This window comes from Eucalyptus grandis, chromosome 3, assembly GCF_016545825.1.
Source record: "Eucalyptus grandis isolate ANBG69807.140 chromosome 3, ASM1654582v1, whole genome shotgun sequence".
Classification (NCBI taxonomy): domain Eukaryota; kingdom Viridiplantae; phylum Streptophyta; class Magnoliopsida; order Myrtales; family Myrtaceae; genus Eucalyptus; species Eucalyptus grandis.
The window spans coordinates 14,687,813-14,711,639 of record NC_052614.1 but is presented as its reverse complement, the minus strand read 5'-3'; the positions used below and the strand labels follow the sequence as shown (position 1 = coordinate 14,711,639).

At 40.8% G+C, this 23,827-nt stretch overlaps 2 protein-coding genes across 2 annotated transcripts; one reads left to right on the top strand and one right to left on the bottom strand.

The window, feature by feature from the left end:
• The first annotated feature begins 16 nt into the window (after window positions 1-16).
• On the top strand, window positions 17-5,231 carry LOC104439086 (fe(2+) transport protein 1). The gene is made up of 6 exons (XM_039309340.1): window positions 17-625; window positions 806-988; window positions 1,096-1,374; window positions 2,042-2,121; window positions 2,979-3,111; window positions 4,977-5,231. The coding sequence occupies exons 1-6, from the start codon at window positions 17-19 to the stop codon at window positions 5,229-5,231; spliced, it is 1,539 nt and encodes a 512-aa protein (XP_039165274.1).
• A 15,070-nt stretch (window positions 5,232-20,301) lies between these two features.
• On the bottom strand, window positions 20,302-23,779 carry LOC104436628. Its single transcript, XM_010049460.3, is given in 6 exon segments — window positions 20,302-21,236; window positions 21,489-21,580; window positions 21,750-21,947; window positions 22,538-23,377; window positions 23,379-23,411; window positions 23,413-23,779. Coding segments are annotated over 6 exon segments (2,142 nt in total). The 5' UTR covers window positions 23,698-23,779; the 3' UTR covers window positions 20,302-20,542.
• Window positions 23,780-23,827: the final 48 nt, after the last annotated feature.

Here is a 23,827-nt window from a genome sequence, read left to right as displayed (position 1 = left end):
AAAAGAACCAAAAACAATGGCCGACGCGTCCACCAATCGCCGCCGCAATCGCCGGCCGACCGCCGCTGCCGCCGTCGGCCTCCTCCTCGCCGCCGTCCTCGCGCTCGGCCTAATCCCCAATGTCTCCGCCGGGCCCGCCCCAGCCCGGGCGGCGCCATTGTGCGGGGCCGAGTACCGCCGCAGGTGCCACGACAGGGCCGAGGCCCTGAAGCTCAAGGTGGTGGCGATCGCGGCCATCTTGGCCACAAGCATGATCGGGGTCGGCGCCCCGCTGTTCTTCCGGGAGGTCCCCGCGCTGAAGCCCGACCGGAAGCTGTTCGAAATCAAGGCCATCGACTCCGGGGTCATACTGGCCACGGTGTGCATGCGCGTGATGTCCGACTACTTCGACCCCTGGCGGTCCAAGTGCCTGCCCGAGGTCCCGTGGAGGAATTTCCCGTTCACCACGTTCGTGGCGATGCTCTCGGCCGTGATCACTCTGATGGTGGACTCGTACGCCATGGCCCACTACAAGAAAATCAATGCCGAGATTAGCGGCGGTGGCAGCAGCAGGGATGCGAATGGTCAAGCGAAGGACGCGGTGGTGGTGGTGGTGCATGGAGGGGCCGATGCGCACCTGGACGGCGCCGGAGCCGGCGCGATCGAGGGAGAGAAGGCGCAGCTGCTGCGGCATAGAGTGGTTGGTCACGGCGGTGGCAGCAGCGGGGATGCGAATGGTCAAGCGAAGGACGCAGTGTTGGTGGTGGTGTTAGAGCATGGAGGGGCCGATGCGCACCTGCACGGCGGTGCGATCGAGGGAGAGAAGGCGCAGCTGCTGAGGCATAGAGTCGTTGCTCAGGTGCTGGAGCTGGGCATCGTGGTGCACTCGGTGGTGATAGGCCTCTTGTTGGGGGCCTCCGACAATCCATGCACGATCCGGCCGCTCATCGCCGCCCTCTGCTTCCACCAGATGTTCGAGGGGATGGGCCTCGGCGGGTGCATACTACAGGTACGTCCATCAATTCCTGACACGACAAGACACGAGAACCCATGTGTTCAGTCGGCTACTTTCGGCTATGGTAGGATGCTAACACGAACGAGTGACATGGTTGACAGGCGGAGTTCGGGCTTAAGGTGAAGTTGATCATGGCCTTCTTCTTCTCGGCCACCACACCGTTCCGGATTGCGCTCGGGATCGGCCTGTCGAACGTGTACAGCGACAGCTCCCCGGCGGCGCTGATCGTGGAGGAGCTGCTGAACGCGTCGTCGGTAGGGTTGCTGAACTACATGGTCCTCGTGGACCTCCTCGCTGAAGAATTCCTGTGGCCGAGGTTGCAGGCCGACATGAAGCTCCAATTGTTCGGGGCCGTATTCATGGCCCTGATGACTAAATGGGTCAGCTTTTTTTATTTTATTTTTTTCTACTGAATTAGGTGTTTTACTCCTTTTTGTCTATTTCAAAATTCGTATGTTTAGAATCGTGTTGTTTTTCAGGGAGGGAATGGAATTGTTGGCGGTGAAAATTTTCATTTTTCTTTCTGTTTTTTTTTTTTAAAGATCCAAAGCACAAATCTTTATGATATGCACATACCATTTTTAAGTAAGCTACAATGTATGGGTGATCAGATCCAAGGTGTTTATGGTCTAAACCGGTTTTTTTTTTTTTGGATCCTGTACTCAACCATATTTGCATTGGACCACGTTCCCAACCTACTTTTTTTTTTTTCGATTCAAGAATAGGGTTAACCTGTTTATATTGGAACCTAAGGGTGTGCAACCAAATCGGGCAAACCCGGTTCCCGGACCGACCTACCTAGAAAATAGGGTCAGGAACTGGTTCCCAAATTTTAGAACTGATTTGAACCGGTCCGGAAACCGATTCCGAGGGATTACCCACCCGGGAACCAGATCGACCGGTTTGGGAACCGGTTTGAGAACTGGTTTGTAAGCCAACCCAAAATCCAAAACCTTAATTTGTTTCTATCTTTACCTCTCACACGGTCACATGACTCACACCTGCAGACTTCACTTCATAACTTTTCCTTCGTTGTGCCATTGCCAGATCCGTCAGTGGGAGAACGCCACTGCCGTCGCCGTCGCCACCGTCACCGCTACGCACCCCCTCGACGTCGTCCGCACTCGGTTCCAAGGTCTCTCTCTCTCTCTCTCTCTCTCTCTCTCTCTCTCTCTCTCTCTCTCTCTCTCTCTCTCTCTCTCTCTCTCTCTCTCTCTCTTCTAGCTTGTGTTGAGTTTTGGGAGTTTGCTTTGGGCCAATATGGATTCGTTCGTGCGCTCACGCAGCGAATGACGGTAGAATCGTGTGCCTCCCAGCGTATAGGAACACTGCCCAAGCGCTCTTCACCATTGCTTGCTTCGAGGTTCTCTCTCTCTCTCTCTCTCTCTCTCTCTCTATGAGCTGAAAGTGCTTGCGTTGAAATGGTGGGTCGAATTCGATAGTGTACTTTTCACATGGACAGCCTTTCTTGCTAAATATGGTGTGATTTTGTAAGGGCCTACTTTCTTGAGGTGGGAAATTCTTGTGGAGTTCCTTAGAATTTTGAATTTTGTGTCATAGTTGGGCTATGAAGACCATGTCTTTTTGCTTGATGGCCGCTAGCTGCACTATGCAACTTTGCCAATATCTTCTCGTGGTCAAAGACTATTTTGATGATGTCCGCCCCATCGATAAATTCTTCCTAATTCACCGCTCAATTTGTTCCTATTGACTTTGCCCTTCGAGATTCAGAGGGTAATTCATTAAATTCAAGCTCCTGTTGCCTATTTGGAACTTTGCCATGGTCGTGGACATCATTAGGGTTTACTCTCTTCCTTTGACCATTTATTAATTGATTGGTTGATTGGACATCATTATGCTTTATTCTATTTAGTTGGTTTACAAGCAGATTCTGGATATGTTATTTAGTTGATTGAGATATTTGATTTACTATGAAAACCAATATGTTTTTGTAGAATCCTAATGTTATATAATTTGTTTTCAGTTTCCAGTCAATGGATCAATACAAAGACACATCAATGGAAGTGGAGGGATATAATGAAATGAGTCTGCTCATGGAATTGTCATTCTATGGAGCTAATGAAATGGAATCTACGACCATAGGCGCGACAAACAAGGTAAGGGTACCTAACTCTCATTCTCATTCGGGTAAAAAACGAGCTAATCAATCAAATTGTTGGGATAATTTTTTCGAGAATTATAAATGAGAAAACACATAAAACAGTTAAGGTGAAGTGTATTCATTGCGGGATGGATTATGCGTATAATGTTGATTACGGAACCTCTACTATGTGGAATTACTTGAGAAAGTGCAAAAAGTATTCTCGTGCAGATAAAAAGCAAACGTTGTTTGCATCACGTGACAAAAATGTGGTTAGCGAGGTAGGGGAAAATACTACTAGTAATGGTAGTGTCTTAACAACATGGAAGTTTGATTAAGAACGTTGTAGGCATATGCTTGCTTGAATGATTATTATTGATGAACGGCCATTTTCCATGGTTAAGCGTGTTGGTTTTCGCAATTTTGTTACTGAATTGCAATCTCTTTTCCATCATATTTCACGATTTACAATGGCAAGAGATTGTATGAAGTTATATCTAAGTGAAATGACTTGTTTGAAAGCTTACTTTAATAAGCTTAAATCTAGGATTGCACTCACAACGGATATGTGGAGTTTCATTCAAAACTTGAATTATTTTGTCTTACTACACATTATATTGATGAAAATTGGCAGTTGTAAAAAAGAATAATAAATTTTGTGATGATGCATAGTCACAAGGGTAAGAAGATTGGGAAAATAGTGGAGAAATGCATTTATGATTGGGAAATAAAAAAGAATGTGTCCACAATAACAGTGGATAATGCAAGTTCAAATGATGTGGCCGTTAGTTATTTGAAAGAAAAAATTTCAAAAGAATGATTTTTGATTTTAAATGGCGATGCTTTACATATGAGATGCACTACTCATATACTAAACTTGATAGTAAGAGACAAATTGAATGAGGTGCGTGATTCTATTGCACGCATCTGAAACATAGTTAGGTATGTGAGAAGTTCTCCGACAAGAACTAAGACATTCAAAGCTTGCATTGAGAGTGAGAGGATTGCATACAAGAGTTTGGTCTGTCTTGATGTTGCCACTAAATGAAACTTCACTTACATGATGTTAGACACCCGCCATAAGTTCAAGAAAGCTTTTAAAAGAATGGAAGATAAAGATTTGTTTTTCTTAAGGGAAATTGACAATGATCCTCTTGAAGATGAAGATTGGGAAAATACCATCATTCTTTCTAAATTTCTGAGACGATCTTATGATCCAACCAAAAGGATGTCGGGTAGTACATATATTATTTGAAATAACTATTTTGAGGGGATAGCTATGTTGTATAAGTATTTGAATAATGCGGCGAATTCTTTAGACCTAAAGCTTCAAGTTATCGGTTTAAAAATGAAAGATAAGTTTGACAAGTATTATGGGAGTTTGGATAAAGTTAATATGATGTCATTTTACTTCTTTATGTCGTATAATGTCCAAAATCATGATTATTTGTGGTCTCTACTCAATCTTGAGCTTGCAAACCCAATTAGTAGCTATTGGGAAATCCAAGTGGGAGTGCTAGTTGGAGAAGCAACGCTTGAAAGCTCCATCTTCGATTGACTTGCTAGATGCTAACCAATGTGAAGAGTTAGGATTTCATGAGGTACATGTCTAATTGGGGTTTTGTAATCTTCAATTCACAGGTAACTACAGAAAGTTTTTCTTGAAGCATCCTATATAACCTCGTTCGAGTATTTTATAGCATTTAGGTGAAATTTGTTGATTTGAAAGGTTTAAGAGCTAAGGAGATTTTCTACATGATGTTACATATTGTGTTCCTTCTCCTTAGAATAACCTCTGACTTAAGAATATTATTGATTTATTTGTCCTCCGTCTATATTACTAGCCTATTCATATTTTCTTTTTTGTCTTTTTGTTTTCAGGCATTACCAGTTCATGCACCCATTGTTGCTGGTCCAAAGGAAATTATAGCTATTGTCCAGCCATCAAATTTTAGTTATTCCACTGCTCCAAAGAACTTGGATCAAAGGTACATTGTCAAAAATAAAATGGAAATGTCAATGGAAGTCAAATTCAGTGGCGATTCTGATAATGGTCAAGAAAGTCATCTTTATTCATCTTGCGTGACACCATCTTGTTATAGAGGATCTCATGGTCTATACATTGTTTCCTTGTAGCACAAGTCTCATGAACTATTTTAGAAATCCGATGTATATAAATTTCTATTTCATATGATAAACAAGCATCTTTAACTGTTTGCTACAACGGTGGATGTGCTTATATTGATTGAGATTGTAAACGATTTATCTTACATATGAGTACTATATAGCAATTTTTATGCAAAACAAGTTCCAATAGGGGTGATCAGGTCCAGGGTGGGTAGGGTCTAAACCTACACCTTGTACCTAACCCTGTTTGTATTGGACCATGTTCCCGACCCATCCTGTTTTTCTAATCTGGGAACAGGGTTAACCCTGTTTATATTGAAACCTGTTTTGCATAAAAATTACTGTACAACACTCATATGTAAGATAAAACGTTTACAATCTCAATTAGCATAAGCACTTCCACCATTGTAACAAACAGTTAAAGATGCTTGTTTACCATATGAAATAGAAATTTATATACACCGGATTTCTGAAATAGTTCATGAGACTTGTGCTCCAAGGAAAAGATGTATAGACCATGAAATCCTCTATAATAAGATGGTGTCACGCGAGATGAAAGATGACTTTCTCGACCATTATCAGTATCGCCACTGAATTTGACTTCCATTGACATTTACATTTTATTTTTGACAATGTACTTCTTATCCAAGTTTTCCAGAGCAGTGGAGTAACTGAAATTTGCTGGCTAGGCAACTGCTACAATTTCCTTTGGAGGATCTTGTCCAGTAGCAATGGGTGCATGAACTGGTAATGCCTGAAAACAAAAAGACAAAAAAGAAAATATGAATAGGCTAGTAATATAGACGGAGGACAAATAAATCAATAATATTCTCAAGTTAGAGGTTATTCTAAGGAGAAGGAACACAATATGTAACATCATGTAGAAAATCTCCTTAGCTCTTAAACCTTTCAAATCAACAGATTTCACCTAAATGCTATAAAATACTCGAACGAGGTTATATAGGATGCTTCAAGAAACATTTTCTGCAGTGACCTGTGAATTGAAGATCGATTTACAAAACCCCAATTAGATATGTACCTCATGATAACTCTTCACATTGGTTGGCATCTAGCAAGTCAATCGAAGATGGAGCTTTCAAGCGTTGCTTCTCTAACTGGCACTCCCACTCAAATTTTCCAACAGCTACTAACTGGGTTTGGAAGCTCAAGATTGAGTAGAGACCACAAAGAATCGTGATTTTGGACATTATATGACATAAAGAAGTAAAATGACATTCAAATAATTAAATAGATACCTCTCCAGAGTCAATTACTCCAATAGGTACAAAACTCTGAACCTCCAAGCAAACATTTCCATCATGCTTATCGAGGATGCAACCTTTCTCATCAGGCACCCCTAGTGGCCTTCCAAACAAAATAATGTAGGGACATTTCACACAAAATAATGCAGGGACAACTTGTTAGCAGAATCTTGAGGTGTCCAATCAGTTGATGAAAATTGATAACACTTCAACCACAGAAAATCGATAAGTGACTCACCCGCATATTATTCGTGCTTCCCCTGTAAAGAGAAGAAAGACAGATCAATTGACCAATACACTTCATTGAACATAATAAAGAAACATCCTTGCACTAAATAAACTGTTTTCTCAATCAAGTTGAGGGATCTTCTAATCTGGAAATCCCCCATGAGTAGATAGACGGTTAAAACTTGATCCCAAGATTTTTCTCCGATTTAATACATGATTTAATTCTTCCATTTCAATCCTAGCAAACATAAGTACTGACTGATGGTTTGAATGCAAAATGCTTCCATTGATCAATGTAGGACACTTCTAAACAACCTACTTTTCTATCCAAGTCTCCTTGGAAAACATAATAAAAATCAAGTCATTGATGATGAAATAATGAAATTGTTTGAAAAATCATTTGACTACTATGGAATAGGCACCGATTTGAAACTTAGAGTTATCATAGAAGCTACAACGTCTGTACATATTAGACGCAGTGTATCTCTTTATGTTTCAAATCGCATGCTCAAAAAAAAAAATCCATTATGTTTATAAATGTTATCTGTTAGACATACTGAGATAATCTAACATGCCCACAATAAAAGTATCTTTTCATAGAAAGCTCGAAGTAAAAGCAACTAAATGCACGCATGTATATCATTTCTTACCACCGCCATCTCCTTCAAGTCCTTCAAGCAAAAAATATTCCAGAGTAGCATAGACATTCTTCTTGTGCACTTCGGCACATGCTCCTTTGAGAATTTTGATTTTTTGGCCACATCTCCAAGATACTCTCTTCTTTTTCATCTGACGGTGCACTCTCACAACTAAGATATAAATTTTTATATTAACCAATTGCACCATGAGCAGAAAAGTAAACAAATAATAGGTAAAAATGGAAACAATGCGATCAAAGAAGTTAAAAAGATATCAAACATTTTGCGCAAGATAGGAAAAGACTAAATAGCAAGCCACTATCATGTGACATAGTAGAACTTCACCGGTAACCCACCAGATTATGATATATATCACTTCTACATATTGTCGGATGATACACCAAGTTCCTTCTTGTTTCCAAGGTTGATTATGAAAACAGCTTGGTCATCACCGCTATCAACCTCTTCATCATGACAAACATGCATTTGGATAACCCCAAGAGTTTATTTACCTCTTACCACTCCATCCCAAATCCTTTTTCCAATGGGAGAAGTTTGCTTAACTCCAAAATTTACGCTGAGTGTTCTACAAATGTGACTACTGATGCATTGCTATCAATCTTATAACTCATCTCTAGGTAGTGTATAGCTATTCAGAACAAAGAATACTGCAAATTATTTCATTAAAGGTATTATCACCAATTTTACTTGATCCAGAATTGTCATCCATTTCAAATGATCATCAGCAGTCTTATCAGTCCACAAGAGAAAGTTTATGCAGTAAAACTCTGCACAGCTAGTAAATCCAAGGTTGATATCTGAACCTGGCCTAACAGAACTAGATGCAAGTGAATTAGATACATATAAGCAGAGAAACATTGAACAATTATCTCATTTGGGACTCTTCCCAATACACTTTAGGCAATGTGCATAATGAGAGATACTAATAATAACTACAATGAAAGTGTTGGTGGTGATCATGATAAGAACCAAAGGTCACTATATAAGCATTCTCAAGGGAAAACATAAGAGAGTTCATCTTTTAACATGAAAATTTTTTAGGCACGTAGAGGACCATTCTAGACCAATATTACAAATCCAAGAGCAACTTGGCACTTTAAAAACATCAAGCCCGATCAAGCCTTAAGCATGTAGTAGTTAAAACGTCGTTTATTCCTGTTGAACAGAACAACTTTGCATCAGTTAAGCAATTTAGCTAATTAACTAGTTGTGGGACAATTTTTGACTGATCACATATCAACCTTGTCCTTGATGCACTCGATCTTCTTCTCCTTCTTCGGCCTTGCTTTCCACGTGGTACAAAATCTCTAACAAAAACCTAAAATTCATATATAAAGAAAAATCAACAAGAAACCGTACTCTGAAGACATGCAAAAGTTATGATTTAATAAAGTTTATTTACTTACCACAAAATCGGAGTTTCCATAAAATGAAGTTTATTTTCCAATGATAATGTCCTTGGTAAAACAATCCAAATTAAAAAAAAAAAAAAAAGATTAAATAAGGCATTTACTTAATAGATAGTTATGCGAATGAATTACAAGATAGAAATAAATAAATAAATAATATATATATAACTTACCCGCCTCAAACTTTTCCGCATTCTCGATGCACTCTTCAACATTAATTGGCACACAAACAGCTCTCAACAAATTTTGAGTACAAATGAAGTATTCCACCACTCTAGGAGTCAAAGAACTTCTAAAGCCATCAAGTACACATCCCGATATACTAAAAGCCGCCTCTGAAGCAACGATAGTCACAGAAATAGACAAAACATCTCGAGCCATCAAAAATAAAATTTTATACTTTGACCTAATACTTTTCCACCACATCAAAAGATCAATATTAAAGATATCTTCACTTTCAGTTACAAGATACCGATCAAGCTCAGATTTGTTTTCATCCAACACTCTTTTCTTCGCGTGGAGAAAGCTTTTGTGCCAAGAATATATTTCACGATCATTGTCATCAATATCAACATTGGAAACACTACTATTGTTACTCACACTTGAATCACTAATTTTTTTTTTTTTTTGGTAAAGGTAAGTATGGTATAGATTTTGCAAAGAAGAATACAAGGGGGGGAGGCCCGGCACCAACAAAAAATAGACACTCAAGAAGACAGGAGTCTAAGCGAGTGTAGGGGTACCGTGGTTCCCAACAAATAGAACAAACAACGAAAAGAAAGAAAGGAAGACTAAAAACAAACTAAAGAACTTCCATCAATCAAAGATAGAAGGATGAAGATCTAAATTCTGCTGAAATCTTCTATTCTTTGGAATGTCAGCAACATGCTTAAACGTCATAGCTTTATCTTTAATCACTAATTTTTTCTTTACTAGAAGAGCCACAAAATATCGCTTATAAAATTTATACAAATTCTCTAATGCGACTTTCACTTTATCATGCATCTCATCAATTTTTGCTTCATCATCATAAATTTGTTCAAAACAGAACTTTACAAAATTCAACTTCTTTGTAGGATCCAATGCAACCGCAATCAATGTCATCATATTAATTTTATCCAAACTCCTATAATACTTGTCAAACTTCTCTTTCATTTTTAAACCCATAACTTGAAGCTTTAGGTTTAAAGAATTTGCCACATTATTCAAATACTTATACAACATAGCTATCCCCTCAAAATAATCATTTCAAGTAACATATGAACTACCTGACATCATTTTGGTTGCATCATAAAACCGTCTCAGAAATTTAAAAAAAATGATGGCATTTTCCCAATCTTCATCTTCAGGAAGGATCATTGTCAATTTCCCTTAAGAAAAATAAATCTTCATCTTCCATTCTTTTAAAAAATTTCTTGAACTTTATAGCGGTGTCTAATATCATGTAAATAGAGTTTCATCTAATTGCAACATCAAGATAGATCGAACCCTTGTATACAATCCTCTCACTTTTAATACAAGCTTTGAATATCTTAACTCTCACCAGAGAACTCCTTACATATCTAATTATGTTTCAAATGCGTGTAATAGAATCACGCACCTCATTCAATCCGTCTCTTACTATCAAGTTAAGTATATGAGCAGTACATCACATATGTAAAGCATCGCCATTCAAAATCAAAAATCTTTCTTTTGAAAATTTTTCTTTCAAATAACTAACAGCCACATCATTTGAACTTGCATTATCCACTGTTATTATGGACACCTTATTCTCTATTCTCCAATCATAAATGTATTTCTCCACCATTTTTCCAATCTCCTTACCCTTGTGACTATGCATCATCACAAAATTTATTATTCTTTTTTGCAACTGCCAATTTTCATCAATATAATGTGCAGTAAGACATAAATAGTTCAAGTTTTGAATGGAACTCCACATATCTGTTGTAAGTGCAATCCTAGATTTAAGCTTACCAAAGTAAGCTTTCAAATAAGTCCTTTCACTTAGATATAACTTTATACAATCTTTTACCATGGTAAATCGTGAAAAATGATGGAAAAGAGGTTGCAATTCAATAACAAAATTGCAAAAACCAACATGCCCAACCATGGAAAATGGATGTTCATCAATAATAATCATTCAAGCAAATATACTACTAGTGATGGTAGTGTTTTAACGACATGGAAGTTTGATCAACCCTACCTCACCAACCACATCTTTGTCACGTGATGCAAACAAAATTTGTTTTTAATCTGCACGAGGATACTTTTTGCACTTTCTCAAGTGCTTCCACATAGTAGAGGTTCCATGATCAACATTATACGCATAATCCATCCCGTAATGAATGCACTTCACCTTAATTGTTTTCTGTGTTTTCTCTTCTATAATTCTCGAAAAATTATCCAAACAGTCTGATTGATTAGATCACTTTTTACCCGAATGAGGATAAGAGTTAGGTACCCTCACCTTGTTTGTCTCGCCTATGGTCGCAAATTCCACTTCATCAACTCCATGGAATGGCAATTCCATGAGTGGACTCATCTCATTATGTCCCTCACTTCCATTGATATGTCTTTATCTTGATTCATTGACTAAAAACTAAAAACAAATTATATAACATTAGGATTCTACAAAAACATATTAGTTTTCATAGTAAATCAAATCTCTCAATCAACTAAATAACATATCCAAAATCTGCTTGTAAACCAACTAAATAGAATAAAGCATAATAATGTCCGACCAACCAATCAATTAATAAATGGTCAAAGGAGGAGAGTAAATGTGACACCCCAGATTTTCTTTCGCTCGTCAGTTAAGTATATTATAGATTAATATTACTGATTAAATTAAAACACCAAGTGTTCTTTTAGTGAAGTCACGACCCACTCTTTCGTTCAAAGGGGGATTTTCTTTCAAGAGGAATTTTATTCCCCATGTTGCAACCAAGTGGTGCTGAGATGAAAGGGGGAAATGACACTTGTATGTTTTTTAATCATTTTCCTTCCCTAAATTGCTCAACACCCTCTAGCTCACGAACAAACCTGCATTTTCTCCTTCTCCTCTCAGTCGAGACAACCATTTCTCCTCTTCTCTAATTTTTACTTCGTTCCGCCAAAACCAGACTCGATCTCTGCCCCTCTTAGCCTCGTGGCTTCGTCCAGTAGCGGAATTGTCGCTGCTCTATCTTGTTCGGAACTACCGCCGCAGGCCGCGAAGCCCCAACTCGCCCGACGCCTCCTCTCTCTTCCGCTAGTGAAAGATCCAGGCAAGTGCAGCTGTTCTTGTAGTCTTGCGTTCATGAATTTACTCACCTGGTGCTACATGTTGGTTTAGGGCTGGGTAGTTGTGATGGGGGCGCAGGGGACGGCTGGTAAAGCTCTGTCCATGTTGGGATCGGTAGTCGGTGAAGCCGGTTGCTGTCCGGTTATGACGAGGTGTCGCTCTTGGAGTCCCATCTATATGGGTAAACCAGAGGGAGCTGTGCATGCGTGTGTCCGTTCTCTGTTCTTTTTTTTTGTTACACATTTCTTCGACTCCATTTTCTGGGATTGACCTTCCTTGAGCAGCGAGTCGCTGTATCCAGAGAATTTCAATGTTTCTGAGGGTTGTTATTCTTGTTATCGTTTGAGGAATTTTGGGTCGCTGGACTCGAAATTAAGGACTGAAATGCTGCTCTTGATTAGAATTGATTAGAGTTGATTATAGTAGATTCTAGATTTTGTGCGGCCATTGCCGGTGGGATATGGATGTCGGGTTCTAACCAGGTCAGCAACCCACGGACCCCAAGCGCTGTGAGTGGCTCCCTTGGGCTGAGTTCTAGTCACGGGTATTGAGGATGGGGGTGATTGAGGGGGAGGGGGTAGTAGTGTCGTAGGGGAAATTACCAAGTATTAGATTATTTCATTTCCTTTTGGGTGCGAAGGAAGGCTGGTTTAGTTCCATTAAGTTTCATTGAAATGAGCCTTGTACGTGGTCTGGAACTCGTGACTTTGATGTGTTCTTGAGTTAAGATTTGCACATGGTTGGAGTGTTGCAATTTAGTTTGCAATTCAGTATAGATTCCTAAAACTAGACTTATTGGACCCTCTCTGTTTGTTAATTTTATAGCTTTTGTTGTGGAAGATTCTAGGTGGGTGAAAACATGCTATGGTTACCTTACATGCTATGGAAGAGTGTCGAAATACTATAAGAGGGTTTGGTAGAGAAACTAATGGTTTAGTTGAGCTAAAGATGAAGAAAACGGTGCAAAACATTTTGTTCTAGAGAAATATAGATGGAAAGCTTTTTTGTTTTATGTTGCCTTGATTTCTAATGATGGAAATAAGGAAAATAACAAGTTTACATGAGAGAACATCCATTGGATTAAGTTCGACATCTAGTTATAGCAAGATTGATGAGAAAATGTGTTGTCTAGAGTATTTCTCTTTGAAACAGTAAGCTGTATTGTAGAAAACAGCAAGACCTTTGATGATTCCACGAATTTTCTGTAATTTTCTAGAAAGAATTGGACCTCAAACACTTAATGAAAGTTGTATGACATCCATAGGAATAACATATCAAAATTTCAAAGCATATTACTAAGTTTCAAACTTCGAAATGGTTAAACCTCCCAGTTGTTAGTTCTGTTCGACAGAAGGAATTTTGAGCTGCATGGACCACATTGCTGCTCTCCTTATAGAATGAACTGGACTTGGTTTCCTTCACAAAAAGTGTTCATTTAGGGTCTTGTTATCACGTATTAAAATTTGAGAATTTTCTGTGATGGTTTACCATGGTTTTGGCCATAAATACTGAGATTACTCGATTTTGTTTTGTTCTGTCCATGTTGGCATATTTTGAGTTTCTGTAGGAAAATATTGGCTCTTACTTTATCGCCTCTAATGGGGTTCCTTTATACATTGAAGTATTTAATGATGTATGTTTAGACCTATTTGTGATTGTTCACATACTGAAGTTGTTGGTGCTACAACAAGGCGGAATTGTGAATGTGTGGTTGGCTAAAGAGAAAAGGTGGGACCCCGGGTGTCGGGATGCCTGGAGAGGGGTGACGAGGAGTAGTGGTATTCTCTCTAGAGGTCTAAAAATGGTTGAATAACTTCTCAGGGGACCTCATGATGCCAGGTTGGGTGCAAGAGATACAGGGTGGAATGTCATCTTCCCCTAGGTGATCATGGATCTCGTGATGCCAGGTTGGATGTGAGGGGTTCAAGGCGGAGTGTCATCTCCCCCTGGGTGATTGTTGCAACTAGATTTATGTGGATTCAGCAAATTAATGATTTGTTTACCTATTTGTCTTATTATTGGCCAAATCCAAGTTAGGACAAACTGCTCACTTACTGAGTTTTTATTTTAAAAACTCATACTTGTTTATTATGTCTTTTCTTCATATTAGAAGGTGACTAAGGAGCGCTCGACGTGTGGGAGAGTTTTGTTTTTGTCGATCTATGTACATACTCGACAGGAGGCGGGATATTTAGTGTTTGTAGCTCCTAGTGTTTTTTGTAGAAATCCCCTCCTTAGCCTCATCTCCTAATGTATATGTAAACAAAGTTTTTGATAAATATAGTTGAGTGCAGTACAATTTCTTATGGCTCAACTTATAATGAAATTTATTTTATTCCTGAAATTAATATCTCCCCTAATTTATAAAGCAAGTAATGTGACTTGATCTCAGATAATGGGTGTCATAGTAAACCCTAATGATGTCCACGACCATGGCAAAGTCCCAAATAGGCAACAGGAGCACGAGAAATTAATGAATTACCCTCTGAATCTCAAAGGGCAAAGTCAGCAGGAACAAATTGAGTGGTGAATTAGGAAGAACTTATCGATGGGCGGACATCATCGAAATAGTCTTTGACCACAAGAAGATATTGGCAAAGTTGCAGAGCGCAGCTAACGGCCATCAAGCAAAAAGACATGGTCTTCACAGCCCAACTATGACACGAAATTTAAAATTCTAAGGAGCTCCACAAGAATTCCCCACCTCAAGAAAGTAGGCCCTTACAAAATCACGCCATATTAAGAAAGAAAGGCCGTCCATGTGAAAAGTACACTACCAAATTCGACCCACCATTTCAACACAAGCACTTTCAGCTCATAGAGAGAGAGAGAGCCTCGGAGCGAGCAATGGTGAAGAGAGAGAGAAGTGTTCGCTGGGAGGCACACGACTTTACCGTCGTTCGCTTCGTGAGCACATAAACGAATCCATATCAGCCCAAAGCAAACTCCAAAAACTCGCCACAAACCAGAAGCACCCGAGAGAGAGAGAGAGAGAGAGAGAGAGACCTTGGAACTGGGTGCGGACAACGTTGAGGGGGTGCGCGGCGGCGACGGTGGCGAACCGGACGACGGCTCCGGCAGTGGCGTTCTCCCACTGACGGATCTGGCGATGGTGCAACAAAGGAAAAGCTATGAAGTGAAGTCTACGGGTGTGAGTCATGTGACCGTGTGAGAGGTAAAGATAGAAACTAATTAGGGTTTTGGATTTTGGGTTGGCTTACAAACCAATTCCCAAACCGGTCCGATCGATCTGGTTCCTGGGTGGGTAACCCCTCGAAACCGATTCTCGGACCAGTTCAAACCGGTTCTGAAATTTGGGAACCGGTTCCCGGAAGCGATTCCCGACCCTGTTTTCCGAGTGGGCCGGTCCGAGAACGGGTTTACCTGGTCCAGTTGCACACCCCTACTATGATGTAGTCGGTCAATTTCACTCGACCAGTGGAATAAGAATAGTAGGGACCCAAGTTAATAAGCAATCATCAGCTGCCACCGTGCAAATTGTTAGCAGTTACTGCAAATCTAAGATTAATTTCTCATTATAGACACTTTTAATTGCTCCAAAGTGGAAGTGTGGTATCAATAAGAAAATTCGGCACTCACTAGTATCCTGTAATTTCGATATTTTGTACTCTCTTTTATGGTCGTCTTCTTATTCCAATTTTTGAGTTGTTCTAGTGGCCATCATACAGGATTGGGTAGCCCTTCTGTTTTGCCTCAAAATAGAGCTGAAACTAGTATTTATCTATCATGAAAGACTTCACAAGCTAGACTAGCATTAATCAATAAACCAAATTAGGTGATAAACAAGCAAAGAACTATAACTAAGTGTGAAAAAGTACTCTTGATGTTCATCTCAACAATACCAAGAAATTTGCTTATGTGCTTCATCTCACCAAATATGCACACCTATCATCACCGACACAGTAAATCCATTCACCTTTTGGTGATACACAGGCAGAACTGTTGATGTGAATTCTAAACTGATATTGTAGATGCTTTCGTTACTATGAGATAAATCTTGCAATTTCTCGATTATTTTCTTGAGTGTTAAATTGATAAATTGCACACCTGCATGGTCACCTCGTATGTTAGGAAGTAATAAAATGAATTCAATTCAAGCTATTTGATCAAACACTTTTTAATGAAAAGAACAATATCGAAAGGGCATTAGGGAAATCAAGCAAATTGACATTGATCTTCAAATCACTTTTTGCCTTTCTTTTTCTTAGAGTATGAAATTAAGAGGGTGTCTGCCCGTCGCAGTCTCGTGCTGGCATCCTACCTTTTTAACATCAGCTCTACCTAAAGAAATTCAGGGAATATAAATACAACCTCTACATCGCAGTCCCGCGTTTATGGTCGTATCTTTCTTAACATCATTCTAAAATATCCTATGGTAGCTTAGGTCTAGCGGCCGAGTTGTGTATGACACGTGTAGTGCTAAAACTTTAAGATATGCAGGTCAAATTGAACAAATTCCCCATTTTAACTTGACGATTATGTCGAAAAAAAAAATATTAGTAATATATAAGTATTTGCAATAATCAACTTAAGTTAGCAATATTTAGGAATATTGCATTGACTTACACAACACACTCCCAAAAATTTTGTCATCAATGGGTAATGTACAGATTGTGTCCAATGTTTGAAAATACTCTCTTTTTTTCTAAAGAATTTTTGCATCGATATCGATTTTTCTCAATGATGATCAGTTTGGTCAATTATAATGGGGTTCAGTAGGAGTATCCAATTTCTGTAATTTTAAGTTCTTGTTATTGAGGACTTTTCCTTTTTATTTAATTTATGTTTTTTCCTTAAAATATACATTTTTTACCAACGTGACTATGTTTATTAATTTTGTTTGATATTATTGTTGATATTTATTTTTGTATCATGAGTAATTAGTCTATACATTTTTTTTTTTTTTTGCATTTTCTCTCCGACAAATCATCTTGGCTACAAGTTCACTCTCTACAACTTCGTGTAAGACTTCCCAACCAATTGGATGACCAAAGTCAGATGGCATACATCAATAACAATATAATTTTGTTTGCCTTGGGCATTAGACACGTCCCAATGCTACACTAGTTGATACCCAAATTTTTGTTAACCATTTATGCATCTATTTTGCAAAAATATAGAAAAATATATATATAGCAAAAAGAAATACAATAATAAATAAGAGAAAATAATGCTTGATTAGCCCATGCATTCAACCCAATTCCTGAGCCTACGCCCAAGGAGGGCCGGCCCAAGGGCCCATGGGCCACCCAAGCTCTTTTGGTCTTTCTAAGTCCATTAATGAACCCATGTGCGTGAACATTACCTAGGGTTAGTAAAATTACCATTTTATTTTATTTTATTTTATTTGGTAATCCATGGAACGCTGTAAATCGACAGCCGGCGGGCAAACCCTGAGAAAATGACTGCAGGACCCACCACCACAATAGTAAAATTACCATTTTATTCTTCTAGCCTAATAAAACAAAAATCATGGGCATCAAGAAGGGCAGGGGCGCCTAAAGGAAGAGAAAGAGAGAGAGAGAGAGAGGATGATGTCATGCCTAGTCTACCCTACTTAGCTAAGGCTATTAATCCTTTTTTCTAGCCTAAGCATGATGAGTTCATTAAATGCATTAATGGAACTTGGGGAGGAAGTAAAACAAGAAGCAATCTAAGCCATTAATCTTGGATAAGATATTGCAATTTCCCATCACACTACACTAGAATCTCCACTCTGCTTGAGGCAAGGCCAAAATGGGCAGAAAAAAATAAAAAATAAAAAAATAAAAAGAGGAAATTCCTATCACCAAGCTTAATTCACGTTCTCTCATATTGCAATCCAATTTTAACCACCAAACTCCCAGCTAACGAATGACCATGTTCGCAAAACCTCGGAGAATTCTGATAATAACACATGAACCAAGATACTCACCATGTATGAAAATAGACGAAGTACAAGAGAAGGCGTCAAGTTACGTATGACAGCACCAATGTACATTAAACCAAGCAACCCGAACTCAAGAGATGCCTCGGCCTTGCTCTCCGCCACCTTCTGCTTGTCAGTCCGGCTCCAAATGCACTCCGGCAGTGCGATCAAGGCGTAGTAGTCGTCGTCGTCGTCGAATGTCGGCCTAGGACTTCGCATTGAGAGGCGCCAAAGCCTAGAAGAGCTACTGCTCTAGAGCTTCCCTGGAGGCCTCTCCGTCGCTCTTCTTCTCCTTTGCCATCGGCTTCTTCTTCTTCTTCAAGCTGCCAAGAGTTGTGAATACGTTGCTGCTGCTCAGGACTGGGGCATTATCCCTTTGGTAGAATCCTCCCGCCATTGACAACCCATGTGAAGGTAGAGAGAGGCGAAAGCTTTCTGAAATACTTTTCAGCCGTGAAGAGTTCTGAAACTTTAAAAGAAAAAATTGCATTTTATGACAATTTGTTCTTACACATTAAACGATTAAAAAGAAGAAGAAGAAGAAGTAATGAATAAAAGATGCAATCAAGAATTAATGTAGAAATCTCTCAAGAAATCATGCATTAAAAGTTAAAAAGGACGTTTGGCTTTTCTTGCTCTCTCTTTTTCCGCTTGAGAGAATTTATAGACAAAGGTTTTACTTTGCGCGAATTAAATCTTCAATGGTGAATTTTGAAATAATTTGAACTTTCACCATTAGATAGATAGTAGATATGTCTTAAACACTTTCCCTTTATAACGATTTGTAATAAGAGAAATTGAGTAAAGACGCCTCTGCCCAATGATAGCTCCGACAATTAGGTAGGAGGTCGATAGGAACACGGGCTATTCATTTCAAGAGATGTTTGGAGAAAAGATATGTCATTTTAAACACATTTTTCCCTAAATTTTTTTTTATAACGATTTGTAATAAGAGAAATTGAAAAAAATGTTTTTTTTTTTTTTTTGAGTTCCAAAAATATAAAAAGAATAGAAAAGTAAAATTTATATAATTTTTTATTTCTTTTAATTTTTTAATATTTTTATTTTATTTTTCTATTTTATTTCTTATTTTTTATTTATTTTTCCTTTTTTTACGCCTCTGCCCAATGATTGGGAATGGAAACGGGACGATTATGTGCTTGTCGAATGGTGGCCAAAAGAAAAAAAGAAAGAAAAAAAAGAAGAAAAGAAAAAAAAAAATAAAAAGATTTTTAGCTCCGACAATTAGGTACCGTGACACATTTACCCCAAAGGTCGATAGTGACACAACAGGGCATTTTGGGCTATTCATTTCAAGAGATGTTTGGAGAAAAGTTTCGCATGCTATGCTAATCATTTCTAGCCATACTAACATTTTCAAATCCCTCGCCGTCGCGGCGGGCCGTCCTCGCCGCGCCGGCGGGCCGCCCTTTGCGTTTTTTTCGAATCGTGACGCGTGTTATCGTCATTTGTGTAATAAAGCTCCACCATGGCCGGCGGAGGGAAGAAGAAAAAAAAAGGAAAAAACAAAATAAAAAGACAAAAAAGTAAAGTACGATTTGGAAAGTTTGGTTTTCCAAAAAAGTTTTAAACATGAAGCCCACCGGATGTTTGGAGTGGCAGGTTATCAGGAAAAAGTTACTAAGATTCGCGTTGTTGAATTTGTATTCTTCTTCTCCTAGAGAAAGTTTGCGTGTATTTCCTGTATAATAATAAGGAATTACACAAAAATGTCTTCTCTTGGAACTGCAACTTTGACATGGCATCAGTAAGCTCCTATCTATCTATAGTGCTAGCGAAAAGATGTCGGGTATCAACCAAGCCAAAACATATTGAAAGGGGTCCCGAAGGGCACTTTGGTAGGGTCTTGATGACGACCTCACCCATCAAACAAACCGCTCTGTAGGTTAGTCTGCACTCCGGTAGAGATGGTGCCGGGCCAGACTCAGCAGACCTGCAGACCGAACGTTCTGTGGAAGCGAGGTGGCTACGATGGTCATCCTCTCACACCCCTTTTGATTAGTTTTGTCGCTCATCCGGTGGTGATTCGATCTAATTAGGCCATTGTTTTAAACCCATTAGCTAATTTAGCCACTGGTACAGTTTCTTGATTCTTGTCTAGTTACTCACAGATGTGTGATCGTTTCAGGTTGTACCGACGGCATGACCCACGGTTAGGATTCCTCCAGTAATCATCTCAAGCACTTTTCGTTAGGCTCTTTCGATTTGAAAATGAATAATCTAGGCACAATACTCAGAAACTAAAAATCGAGATGACATGATTAATTTTAGCTCGCGAGGCAGGATCGTAACATAATCGATCAGTCACCAAATGCTGAGAAGACGATGAAAGATGCTGCTACACAAGACAGTGAAATAGGTTGTACTTGATAAATATTAATCGGGTTAAGAAAATGCATGCCTTATGTGCTGCGCATGATCCAAGCTTGCTAGTTGCAAGAAGATCATGAGGTCAAAATAAAAATGCTGAACAGGATGAAAGAACAGATGTAATATACTTGACAGATATTAATCGGGTGAACCAGAAATTCAAGATGCGGCAGCCGACGTGGAGTTGTCAAAGGTCGTACCAACGTGCTGAATGACGAAACCATAGATCTTCCGCTTCAGTTGCTCGATCTTTTCCATAAGGAACTCATCGCTTTTAGGCACCGCGCGATCCAACCAATCATTCACACGCTTCAAGTGTGACAAGACAGCTGTAACAGAGCCGCAGTCGAGATTTAGTACTTTCCCGCCACCACATTGTCCGAACACCCGAAAGCCTGCAACCAAGGAATCCTCAATGAAACTGACGAACCACATTTGCATCTCAGACTGCAACTTCATTGCAAAGTCCACAGTTTCTTTCATTCCGTGACCCCTAGTCCACACGCAGGCAGTGTCGGAACGTGACGGAGAAGCCACTTTCATTTGGTTCTTGCCATTTGCCTTCACAGAATGCCGTTTGAGCAATGTTTTCTGAAGAGCTGATGCTGGTTCACTATCTTGATTTGTTAAGAAATTGACAACCTCAAGATCAGTGGCCAAAGCTGCCTCCACCCAAATCGAGAATTTCGATTGTTCTGTGGGGATGATACTATCGTCAGCACAGGCACGGCTGTTAGAGAGAGATTTAACAACACCAGTCGATCTCACGACCTCATCATAAATGGAGAAGAACCGGTCAATGGAGGGCAAAGGATTCCCAGCCTTGGATGTGGAACACAGTTCTGAAAACATGCTGAAACAAATGATAAAGTGCAATTTTGCTCAGACAGTGCCATATCGAACTATACAACTATAAGTTTTCAATGATACGACTAAAAGTTCAGAAGCACAAAACTGCTAATGATACATTCAGACATGTTTACTGGCTTGGCTCAACAAATCACATAGCACAACATTTAAGCTCTCATTTATGCCGCATGCATGCTGTGCTTCTGTATGTTTATTGGCTCCTATTTGAAAATCAGAACTGGCATCAAGTTAGTACCTCAAATTCCTCACTAGTGACTCCGTAGCATTGGCCTCCTCCAATGCTTGAGCAGCTGCAATAGAGGCAATAAGTTTCCTCTGCATAGCCTCCTGCATTATTTAGTCAACATAAATTAGGATGACTTGGAAACAATTTGACCACTTTCAGCAATTCTCTGTTTAATGAACATAAATTAGGATGACTGATGGATGATGAATTAAAAGAACTAAATTTTCCGCCAAAATAAAGAGCGAGATCATTCTTCATTGAAGCTCATACCTTGCCAAGCCTATTAAGTTCTTTGGAGACCGAGTCGAGAGAAACACTGCCATCAGTCCATTTCTTATCATGAATGGTAATTCCAGGAGCTGAAGTGGTCCGTTCTGGTGTTCCAGATTTTGCCTTCTCATCGCTTGACAGATCATCACCGTTCGACTTTCCACTGGTCACATCACTAAGACGTCTGGATATAGCAGCCTGAGAAAAAAGACAATTTTACTTTGAAGTAAGAACCCATTTGTGGAGAGCTTCAAAGAACCACATTTTGAAATGGAAAGCTGTCATTTGAGGTTTTAGAAATCTGAGATTGCTACGAGACGTGAGCATTATCAAATGGCTGATTGTCTTATTTACCAAAACCATTTCCAGTGAGTGAAACCATTGTGGAATTCATCTCCACAGCCTCACACCAAATAGAGCACTACAAACAAATCTCAAGTTCATTGCATAGTACACAAGTCAGTAATGTGACAGGGTTATATTCTTTCCTTTTTTTTTCTTATTCAACTTTTTTTTTCTTATTCAATCAAGCACAATTTGTCCATTGCTTCTTCCTCTCATCGAGAACTAACAGAAACACAGGTCAATCTACAGATGTGCACCTCTTCCAAAGAAATGGCAGCAGCAAAATGTGAATCAAATGAACAAACAAGCACCCAAATTTTCATAGCATGATGATAAAAACCAGACCTTTAGCAAACGTCCGCTCTGTTCTGGATCTAAGGTAATCATTATAACCGAGTCACGCCTTTAGTTAATTCGTTGATGCGACAGGAAAAGATCGATACCTGAGTCCGCAAAATCGCCTGCAGATCAGGTTTGTTCTTTCCAGGAGCCTTCTCTTTCTGCTCCGTTGCTGGTGCTGCTGATGCTGATGCAGGCTGCTCGTCCCAGTTCTTCCGGCCCGCCTTCCCCGAACCCACCAACGCCTCCGAGACCTTCGAAATCCCAGCAGCGAGTGTCACCATCTTCTTCTTGCTCGCCGAGTCCATCACCATTGGCGACATCTTCACACCACCCGACAATCTCCTCCCCGGCGAAATGGAAGCCCTCCTGGCGCTTGGAGACGCCTGCCTCCGAGCGTTCGGCGACGGTTGCCGGTACCTCGACGGCACTATAATCGCCGGTTCCTTCGAGTTCCGCCTGTTCTCTTCCTTGGCAGCGGCCAAGCTCGGCACGACGCACTTGGAGGGCGCCGGGGACGACGACCGCTTCCCCTTTCCAGCAGGCGACGGATCTCTCTCCGCAACGGGGGCAATTTTCTTCCCGACCGACCCCGACCTCTTCGCCGTCGCGGGGGACGAGAATCTCGAGGGCTTCTGAGCAGAAACCCTCGCCTCCGCATCGGAGTTCAAGTTAGGCAAGTTGTCCCTGGGCGCGAGGGGCTGCCTCGACCTAGGCCTCTCCGCCTTCGGCTCCTCCCTGTCGCTCTCCGCCCTCGCCAACACGCCGCCATCATCCTCGGGGCGGCCGCGGGAGAGGTAGGCGGCGATGGGGTCGTCGGCGGCGCCGGGGGCGGAGGGGTCGGGGTCGGAGGCGGGCTGGATGACGAAGTCGCGGCGGGAGGGGGAGAGGCGGGCGACGAGGGGGTCGGGGGAGCCGAGGAAGGGGTGGCGGCCGGGGGGGGGGGCGGAGGCCGGCGGCGCGGGGACGGGGAGTCGGGGGCGAGGAGGAGGCGGTCGAGGTGGACGAAGTGGCCGAGCTGGAGGCGGTTGGAGAGGATGAGGTCGGCGTCGCGGTCGGAGAGGGAGACGTAGGTGGAGTGGAGGGAGTCGGAGAGGTGGAGGAGGAACCCCCGGTTGGGCCACAGGTCGTCGGGGCCGGAGAGGGCCGGCACGATGCCGATGACCTGGAGGAGGGCCGACCGGTGCTCCCCGGCCACGCGGGCGTTGCTCGAGTTCATCGACTGCAGCAGCTTCAGCAGGATCCCCTGCGTGAGCGTCGCCATGATTTCCTCCTTCGGTTGCTCTGCGCTTCTGCTTCGGTGCTGTCGTGTGCGGAGGATTGTCTGCTTCCGTGAAGAAGAAGAAGATGAGAGAAAGAGTTGGGGGGCTGAATTTGTCCGTTACGAGATTCAA

Excerpts from the sequence above, each read along its gene's own strand:
- LOC104439086 (XM_039309340.1), top strand. The coding sequence starts at position 17 with ATGGCCGACGCGTCCACCAATCGCCGCCGCAATCGCCGGCCGACCGCC. Across the intron at positions 989-1,095 it reads TCGGCGGGTGCATACTACAG|GCGGAGTTCGGGCTTAAGGT; the intron begins GTACGTCCATCA and ends CATGGTTGACAG. Across the intron at positions 3,112-4,976 it reads CCATAGGCGCGACAAACAAG|GCATTACCAGTTCATGCACC; the intron begins GTAAGGGTACCT and ends TTTTGTTTTCAG.